Source organism: Sus scrofa, chromosome X (genome assembly GCF_054392235.1).
Source record: "Sus scrofa isolate SSC_HxYL_T2T_F1_AM1 chromosome X, Sscrofa_HxYL_maternal_Yorkshire_Landrace_v2.0, whole genome shotgun sequence".
In the NCBI taxonomy this organism is placed as follows: Eukaryota; Metazoa; Chordata; class Mammalia; order Artiodactyla; family Suidae; genus Sus; species Sus scrofa.
In genome coordinates this window covers 10,642,206-10,652,424 of record NC_139401.1, presented here as the reverse complement: position 1 = coordinate 10,652,424, position 10,219 = coordinate 10,642,206, and the positions used below count along the sequence as shown (strand labels likewise).

Below are 10,219 nucleotides of genomic sequence, written 5' to 3'. Positions count from 1 at the left end.
AGTACGTAATTCAAACCCACCAGACTAAGAACAAGGGATCTGAAAAATGACCAAAGTGACACTGCACGATCAAAATGACTTGTGCAACCCTCTTAAGGGGACTTTAACTTTGCCAGGTACCTCAGCAGGCACCAGAATCAGGTTCCCAGAGGCTCCACAAGCTGAGCAATTGGTCACCCATTTGCAAGGTGCTTCTTGAGGACACCGTGCTTGGTTCCTTTCTTACAATGGAGTTCAAATATGTAACGTCTAGCAAGATGCCCACGTTGACACAGTGTTACAAGAAAGAAAAAAAAAAAACCCTCGTTGCTATGTCATCATTCCAACACCAAATGCAAACACGTCTCATAAAACTCACACGCAGTGTCCTTCGACGGCAGAAAGTTACGACCACGCTGGTGAAAATGGAGTCTGGTTAATGTTCCCCAAGTTTTAGAGACACAGGCTCCTCTCTCCTGTCAACCATTTCAGAGCTTTGAAGCTGGGTCTGATGGAACACTGCCCACATGAAATTAAAATGAAGATGCCGTATTACAATTCCTTGAAATTCAAGAGCCCTCCTCCTTGGGTTTCTCACCTTTTCCAGCTCAGCATTTGAATAATGAATATAATGAATACTGAACACAACTCACACATGCTGATCATTTCAAGGAACCAGGTCTCACCGAAGTGAAACAGACTGCTCGAAAATTTTTCAGTTTCTGGGACTTATTAGGGCCCCCAAAACATCTACTGACATGTCTTCTCCTTTCTCAGGTCGTCGGGAAGAATGCGGAGTAAGAGAACCCGGGACTCCCTGGTTCCAAGCAACAGCAAACACTGAAGACTGATTCGCCTCTAGCACACTTGCTTTGCCCGAAAAGCCACTTGCGCAGCCGCGTTGCCCTGGGGCTGCGCTGAAAAACACATGCAATTCACACATCATGTTGCAGGATGCTCTTCATTGGCTGTCCATCCTTCTACAACATAAGGAGTGGGTTCGCGTGGCCTCATCACAGAACTTCCTCCCCATTATGTATTTGTATGTATTTATACGAACAAATACCGATTCACAAAGAATCCAGAAAGTTCTACCAATGCCTACAGCCTATGGTTCTGGAAAAAGAAACACAAGTATGATTCTGAGAAATGTTTGTTTCGCCTCCACAGCCCAGTTCTACTCACCTTGTTCATCAGATCACCAGGTAAAGCAGACCAGGTTCCACATTCGGATACAGCCAACACCCTGAGAACCCCGCCCAGGCACTCCTACGAGGCAGCGTGACCAAGGGCCCAGCAGCATGACCTGTCAGGTTTGTCTGAGGCCCATGCTGGAAGCTGGGTCAGGGCTCCAGAGGCAGGTAATTGGCTTGGGCAGTGGTGCGGCAAACCCCCAGCCCGGCCCCGACCTGCATGCCTGACAGGAGCCCTCTGTTGAGGGCAACTCCATGCTGAGCACTGAGGAGAGGACGCAAGTCGCCTGGGTGACCTTGGGCCAGCATCACTCTCCCCTCCCCTTCCCGGGCCTCAGCTGGAAGAGGAGGAATTCTGTGGCTTCACTGATCTTCGGCTCTCTGTTCACTGTTGCATGTTCCCTTCTGAAGCTCCTTGTTTCAGCTAACAAGAGTGTTCTGGATTATATAAATCCAGACTATGACTAAGGCTCTTTTGGGAGCCCACGCAGGAGGAGGAGGGGACTCCATGAAAACCTTTTTAAGACAGAGTCCAAGAGGATCCAGCTTCACTTGCGTTGTTCCATGGAAACCCCAAGAGCAACACGAGCCTGTGGGCCCATTACCCAGCACTTACGTGTTGTGAAGGAGACCAAGTTCATTCCACTGTAGGACCAAAGACGACCTTCTCAACTACAGACTGACCTTTCCACAATTTGATACTATTTTGGAGAAGGCCAATTAATTATAGAAACAAATTTTCCATAATTTGTCAGTATAACCTGACTCAAACCTCGTTAAGTCATGGAGTTCCTGGTGTGGCTCAGTGGGTCAAGGATCCAGCGTTGCCATGAGCTGTGGTGTAGGTTGCAGACACGGCTCAGATCCCATGGTGCTGTCACTGTGCTGTCGACCAGCAACTGCAGCTTCAATTCGACCGCTAGCCTGGGAACTTCCATGTGCCAAGCGGGCAGCCCTAAAAAGGAAAAAAGAAAAAGATTTGTCAAGATGGCGTTGCCTGGTAGCCTAGTGGTTAAGGATCTGGCATTGTCACTCTGTGGCTTGGGTCACTGCTGTGGCGTCAGTTGGATCCCAGGCCTGGAAGTCACCAAATGCCGGGGTGGTGGCAAAAAAAGATCAAAGTCAGGTTAAACACATCAATATACTTTCTGATATCAACTAGAAGTTCCAAGAAACTCAGAGGTAGGTTTTCATCCAGAATGAACATTTTTATTAGGGCTGAGAAATGATTTTGATTGGGAGTTCTATGTCAAATCCAAGGGGAGGGGTGGGCCACTGTAAGGTCCTAAGAGAGTATTTGGAGGAGGTGGGCAGGAGAGGGAAGGAGGCAGGTAGGACAATGACAGGGATACACAAGAACATCTGATAGAGCAATGTTCCCCTCCCAAGGACCAACCCCTGCCTTATTTAGAGAACACCATTCAGAGCATGTGCCTACCTGGTAAGCATTTCCCTTCCCAGACTCACATGCGGCTGGGGGAGCCACATGACAGGTTCTAACCAATGGATGTTAGCCGAGCCTCTCTGGGAAAGCTTTGCTTTCACGACACAGACATTGTACCCTGTCACTTGCCTCTTCTCCCTTTCTGCTTAGGAGGCAGACGTCAGACCTGGCGGTTCCATGACCCGTCTTGGGACTATGAGGCAGTATAGGCCAAAGGACAAGGGGTAAGGAGGGCGAGGAAAAAATGCCAAAGATAGTGGGTCATCTACCTCATAGAGACAGGCCCGAGTGCCCACTCCCAGGCTCCTTAGCTCTTCATTGAGCGTTCGGTTTTCTAACATCTGCAGCCAAACGCACACGGAATACATCGATATCCAATGAGATTGGAAAGAATGAGGCTGACTCAGTGAGAGGGAAGAACAAAGACTCGAGTGAAAGGGTAAGCAGGCTCAGTCTTCCAGAGATCACACGGGGCCCAAAAACACACAGCTTACTTCTCTGCCCGCCGACAAGACAGAAGTCCTGACTAAAAGAATAAATGCATCATTACATTCAATACAATGATGCCCAAAGCTCGAACTGGCTGTCTCAAATTTAACTCTGTCCTTCTGTGCTTTGATTGCGAATATGAAAATGCATGCTTCTACGCTAAAGCTGGATGTTTTGCATCCTACAGAGAAAAGAATGGAACAGATTTAGAATCAATTTAGTATTTCTCTTGCAATCCATTTGGAGGAGTTCCCACTGAGAACTCATCTGCCTCACTCTCTCTGCAGCCGTCTTTAATAAGATCTGTGCGGAAAAATAAGTAGTAACACTGGGTAGCCTGTTTTGACTCTTGTATATGCTATTTGGAAATTAAAGCCACTATGGCAAGCTGGCAGAATACAGGACAGGGCCCGTGAAAAATGCTGGACTGATCAATATTTAAGAATGCACAGGCAAGAGCAATAAATAAATGGAGCAAATGCAACGGGGAGGTGAATCTAGGACAGGTACATATACCCTCCAAACAAAGATGAATCCCTTTTTGTGGCAAGAAACACAGTGCAACACTGAATGCTCCATCAGTGCAACGTGCAGTCCCAAGATGCTGGTCTTGAGAGAAAGGATTTCTTCATGCTCAACACGGCAGATGAGCCGATGTTGGTTCAGAAACAGAGATACAGAAACAGAAACAGCGAAGTAACAGGCTGAGAACAGGAGCCAGCAATGGATGGTCGAGAGCGAATCCACGGGCATGCTTGCAACGTTCACTGTGTTCGCCTTGAAATTCTTTTTCTTTTCCAACAAAGTGCAAATATCTTTAGTCTGATTCAGTAACATAGCAGCAAAACTGCAGGGACCAATAAATAAGGATGCTGACAAGCCACTGCCCCTTGGCCTTTCAGACTCAAAGCTTCGCCAACCTCAGCCTTCAACAGAAGGGGCAAATGTGTCGTGACTCAGCAACTGTGTTCCGTGTCCTTGTACAAACCACACTGTTCATACCCACCCCCATGCCCCCTCAGCAGTCGCTAAACGCATAAGACACAGCTTGAAATTCACAAGGGGTTAAAGCTATAAAATGCCTACTCGATGATGGTTTGTTTTGTTTTTTTTAAGTTTCATTCTTTTTCCCATGCTTTCAAACAAAGCTTTTGTTTCCGCTGCCCCCAGCACATGATCGTTCCTTAGGATAATAACACGTCATTTGTTTATTTCTTTTAAAATGACACAGTTGTGTTTTTCACAAAGTAAATGCCATCTTGTTTCTAATTAAACATGATAGATTCAGGGTCCTGGTTTGCCATCTGGGCCATATGTCTCAGAACATCCTTTTTTGTGATGATGCCAAGAAGTCTCCTGGAGAAGAAACAAAACAGAGAAGAGAGATCAGCCTCGCAATACTGCTTCATGCCTGCCCCTCATCCCCAGCCCCCTTTCCACGCAGGCAACAGAGAGCGCACCATTTCCCAGCCTCCCTTGCGGGTGGCTGGGGCCAAGTGACGGGCCTCTGGCCAGCGGCGGGAGAGTGGTGGTTTGCGATGCCCCTCCCGGGTCACCTGCACCTTTCCTCCATCTCTCTCCTCATCTGCCAGCCCGAGACAGAGGAGCTAGGGAAGGACTCTGAGGTCACAGGGGACCGAATTAGGAGCCACCAGGTTCAAAGACCCGGGTCCTTGAGTGACTGTGTGGTGCAGAGCCCACGCCTGCCGCAACCCGCACTGGATATGAGTGACGTGGGAGAAAAGTGAACCTTTTATGTGTTAGGCCACTGAGATTGCAGGCTTCTTTATTACAGCCGTCAGCCTATGACGACGAACACGCTCCACTAAATTTCAAGACTGTAATAAATTTAAAAGAGCTTATGAAAGCCACTGTCAAGACTCGATGACACCACAGAACTTCCAAGTATAAGGCATTATAAATCTCAGCAAGTTCGGTGTTCCCACTGTAGCTCAGTGGGTTAAGAACCTGACCTAGTATCTGTGAGGATGCAGGTTTGATCCCTGGTCTCGCTCAGTGGGTTAAGGATCCGGCATTGCCATGAGCTGCAACATAAGTTGAAGATACAGCTCGGATCTGGAGTTGCTGTGGTGTGGGCTGGCAGCTGCAGCTCCCATTCGACCCCTAGCCTGGGAACTTACATGTGCCGCAGGTGCAGCCAAAATAGGAAAGGAAGGAGGGAGGGAGGAAGGAAGAAAAAAAATTTAAGCATAACGTAACGATCAGTTCTTTTTTTTTTTTTTAGTCTTTTAAGGCCACAGCCACAGCATACGGAGGTTCCCAAGCTAGAGGTCCAATTGGAACTGCAGCCGCTGCCTGCGCCACGGCCACAGCCACGCCACACCACATCCGAGCCGCGTCTGCGACCTACACCACAGCTCACGGCAACGTCGGATCCTTAACCCACTGAGCGAGGCCAGGGATCAAACCTGCATCCTCCTGGATGCTAGTCGGGTTTGCTAACTGCTGAGCTGCAACGGGAACTCCACAATCAGTTCTATTTTAAACTTATCTTACTGGAAGGGTAACGTTTAACATTCATCTCCGACCATATATGGAAATTTCCTCGTCTTCTAAAATGTCATGGCTTTCAATGTACAGAAACAATGTCACTTTCCAGGGCCCTTGGTGTAGAGCCTCCTGGACTGTGTGCCGCACAACTCCATTCACAAACACGACAGCAGAAGCAGCGCCTGGGATCATGCATACACACTTGCACCACTGTCCACGTCAGCCCTCGCTTCATTCTTGATTTCACCAAATACTTCCATCACCACCTGCTGGACTCAAATCATGCCCCCCCCCCCGGGGGGGGTGAAAGCAAGAGATGTCAAAGAAGCGGGGGCACACAACTTTTTCCAAGAGAAGACGTTCTATTGCCAAATTAGTTTGCAAAATGCTGCTCACTGTATGGCCGTCGTTCCCAAGACGAGGGGAAGAGGAAAGTAAAGGATGGAGTTGCCTTGGCGGCGCTGTGGGTTAAGGACCCAACGTCATCACTGCTATGGCTCGGGTCACAGCTGTGGCACAGGTTCAATCCCTGGCCTAGAATTTGCCCATGCTGCAGGCAAGGCGAGTTAAAAAAAGAAAGGAAGAGGGAAGGGAAAGGGAAGGGGAAGGGGAAGGGAAGGATGGCAGCCTCACCCTGGAATACCATACAGCTAATCAACTGCCAGGTTCCTATGCTATACCTGCAGAAAACAATGATAGTCCAAAAACTTAGAAAATGCATCTGAAAATACACTGTCACTGATTTCATGAAAGCCGAGCTGTCAAACACATCTCTTACTCCCCAAGAGCAAGTGAACCGGAGGAGAAAGGGTGGGTACACGGAGGAGTATTCCCGCAGGTCACAGCTGGGGAAATGGACACCAGTCAGTGACACTGCCAGGCCAGAGTTCTGATTTCTTTGTCCCTCACCACGCTGGACCTTAACCTTGAAAAAGGGATGGATGCCTTGGGGTCGTCTCCCCATCTCTCACGCGGGGGGAGACAGCAGATACCACGCCTTCCATCCATCTCAGGGGAACATCTTCAGGAGAGATGGAAACGGCAAAAAAAAAAAAAAAAAGGGCCTTTAAAACCAGGCCATAGGGAATGATAACAATACAGATGACAAAACGCTCAGAGAAAGCGCCATGACTAACAGGATCATGAAAACAAAACAAAACAAAAGACGATGAGAAAATGCAGCAAGCAGCATAGGATTAGAAAATCAACATTTTGCAACCCCCAATGTAATTAAGGAGTTTAGTCGACAATTAGTAATGGATTCCCCAACCACGGCTGCTGGAAAACTGAAAGTCCGCATGGTGCCCAAGCACCCCCCAGAGATGACACACAAAGAGCAGAACGTCCCTCGACAACGGAGGGCTCCGGCCACCAGCACCTCATGCCACCGACGGAGCCTATCGCCGACCACGCGGAAAAGCTGACACTGTGACATCATCTACGCTGGAACGTTGCCCAAAACTATTTAAACCAGATCAAACCACGAGGAAGCAATCAAACAAATTGAGAACGTGGGACTACTAGTCTGGACGCTTAGAAAGTAATAATAATCTGTTATAAATAACAAACCAAAATGGCACAGAACGACTCCAGATAAAAGACTCAAGAGGCAGGTGTTCCCGTCATGGCTCAGCAGAAACGAATCTGACTAGCATCCATGAGGACGCAGGTTCAATCCCTGGCTTCGCACAGTGGGTTAAGGATGCAGCGTTGCCGTGAGCTGTGGTGCGGGTCACAGACATGGCTCTGATCTTGTGTTGCTGTGGCTGTGGTGCAGGCCAGTAGCTACAGCTCCAATTCCAGCCCTAGCCTGGGACCCTCCATACGCCCGTGGGTGCGACCCTAAAAAGACAAAAACCACCGCCAAAAAACTAAAAAGGCAAAACAACCAAATGCAATGTGTGAACCTTGAAGGAATTCTGGACTGAAATTTGACATCAACTAGATCGTGAACGATACAGGGAGTTATTGTTAGGTCTGTGTAATTACAGCAGAGTGGTTACGTACCAGACTGTCCTCACTCTCAGCAGACAGGTGCTTCACACATAATCGCCAGAACTTGGAAGCAACAAGATGTCCTTCAGTGCGTGAGTGCATCCACAAAATGGTACATCCACACAATGGAACACCACTCAGCACCAAAAAGGAATGAGCCATCAAGCCAGGAAAAGGCATGGAGGAACCCGAAGAGCACATGGCTAATGAAAGCAGCCCGTCTGAAAAGGCTACATACCACGCGATGACTCCAACTCCAGGGCATTCTGGCCAAGGCCAAACGATGGAGCCAGGAACAAGACCACTGGTCACCAGGGGTTGGGGGTGGGGGAGGGAGGGATGAACCGGCAGCGCACGGAGGATTCTTGGGGCTGTGAGACTGCGCCCTAAGACGCTGCAATGGTGGACACATGTCATTTCGCATGTCTCCAAACTCCCAGAATGCACCACACCAAGAATGAACCCTAATGAAAACGATGGACGGATCGTCGTTGATAATAACATGAGTTCCCACTGTGGCACAGTGGGTTAAGGATCCAGCGCTGTCTCTGCAGCAGCCTGGGTCACTGCCGAGGCATGGGTTCGATCCCCAGCCTGCCACGGTGGATTCAGGACCCCTGGCCTGGGACCTTCCGTATGTCATGGGTGCAGCCAAAAATAATAACAACAACAAAACAATACTGGCTCATCAAAGGCAACAAACGTAACACAAAAATGCAAGATGTTCACAGTACAGGAACCTGAGAGAGGACAAGAGAGAACTCTGTACGTCTGGCTCAGGGTTTCTGTAAACCTGAAACTACTCAAAAAATAAAGTCTATTAACTGAAGAACACAAAATTCTTCGGGGGAAGAAAGTGGTTGCCTGAAGGGAGCGGGTGGTGGTGAGAGAGGACAGAGCCAGGAATTGTTGTGTTCCCTTCTAGCTGTTTCAGGCTACTTGACTTTAACTGTGCTCGTAGATTAAACACATTTCTAAAATTTATAAAAATCCAGTAAAATCAAAGATGCCCCATAAAACAAGATGCTATACTAAAGCTGCCAAGCCAAGCCTGAGTCCCGACGGAGCCAGCCTGGGCTGCTGGAACAAAGCACCACAGACCAGGTGGCTTAACAACAGAAACGTACGTTCTCAGAGTTCCCGCTGTGGTGCAGTGGGTCAGGAACCTGACTGCAGCAGCTGGGGTCACTGTGGAAGCACAGGGTCGAGTCCCAGCCTGGCACAGGGAGCGTTGCTCCTGGTTTGCCACAGCTGTGTCGTGGGTCGTAGCTGTGGCTCAGATTCAAGCCCTGGCCCGGCAACTTCTGGAGGCTGAAAGGCCAAGATCAAGGGGCTGGCTGGTTTGGCTTCTCCAGAGGCCTCTCTCCTGGGCTTGCAGACGGCCACCTTTTTGCTGCGGCCTCCTCGCGTGGCCTTTTTCTCTATGCAAGCACCCCTGGCGTCTCCTCTTCCTCAAAGGACTCCAGTCCTATCGGATTAGGGCCCCATCCTTATGACCTCACTTAACCTTAATCCCCCCTTAACGACCTCATGTCCAAGCACGGTCACACTGGAGGCTAGGGCTTCGACCTATGGCTTTGGGGGTGCGGGGACACACCTCAGTCAGTAACAGTCCTTCCACTCCCTTTAAGATCAAAAAGGAAGAGGCACAAGGCAAGCCACAAAGAAAGCTGCCACCATCAGAGAAGTGGCAGCACACGCGAGCAGCTGGGGCCACAAAGAGGGATCACCTTCCCACCCGCGCAGAGGGAAGGGTCCTGAGGCTGGCTGCCACCAACTGGCAGACAGTCCCTCAGCTTAAAATGCTCTTTTGTCCTTTAGGACATTCATTTTCTACTTGAAACCTGGCTCCGGGTCCTCCCCTCCGGACCACCTGCGGACACCACTGAAATCGGATCACGTCCACGAGCCCCGGTAGAGGACACGCGCCTTGATTTCTTGGTCCACACGTTAGGCGCCTCCTCCAGGTCTCACTCGCACGGCTGCTCCGTATGATGCTAAGGAAGACAGGGTCGCTTCGGCAAAAACATGACTTGTGCGTGGCTGCAAAGCAACCCGAACTTTACTGTAACACAGGTGGACACCCCACCCGCCCGGATCTACAAGCCTGGGTTGTGTTTCCTAATATTCATCCTGGAGACTGTATCAAAAGATCAGGCCGTTCGCAGGCCCATCTTAAAGCTCGGCAACGCTGATGTCTCCAAGTCAGGCTGGTTCCAACAGTTCTGGGGAAATAGGTACTCAGGAGCTGCCTGGGTTCGGGCCCACAGTGCACCCCGTCCTGCAACAATAAGTCTCGAAAAAGAAGAAAGCAGCACCTCCTCCCAGGAGGACGCAGCCTTCAATCCTGCGGGGTTCGCCACGGTGTCAAATGTCCTATTTGATCTGAAGCAAGTGTTTCAACGTCCAGCGCCTTTGAGCAGCAGCTCAAGTGAATCTGGGGAATGATAAATGGCCGATCTAGGACCATGAACATAAGTCAAGTCAGATTAGAGCAGCCGGGCTCCTGCAAGAGGGCCTTCCCGGGCAGGCCCCCGAGGCCCACCTAGCTGACCCCATCTCCCCGGCTTGCTATTTTTTTCTAGATCCTCTGGCGGGGGGGGGGGGA

General features: G+C 49.7%; 1 protein-coding gene across 2 annotated transcripts in view; it reads right to left on the bottom strand.

The window, feature by feature from the left end:
• Positions 1 to 2,359: 2,359 nt before the first annotated feature.
• The window catches only part of CLCN4 (chloride voltage-gated channel 4), a 74,729-nt gene continuing 66,869 nt past the window's right edge, over positions 2,360 to 10,219 (bottom strand). For both annotated transcript variants that reach the window (XM_085007305.1, XM_001925227.7), the window contains exon 12: positions 2,360 to 4,461. In XM_085007305.1, the coding sequence (XP_084863431.1) occupies positions 4,371 to 4,461 (91 nt within the window). In that variant the 3' untranslated portion in view covers positions 2,360 to 4,370. The remainder of the gene's footprint in view (positions 4,462 to 10,219) is intronic.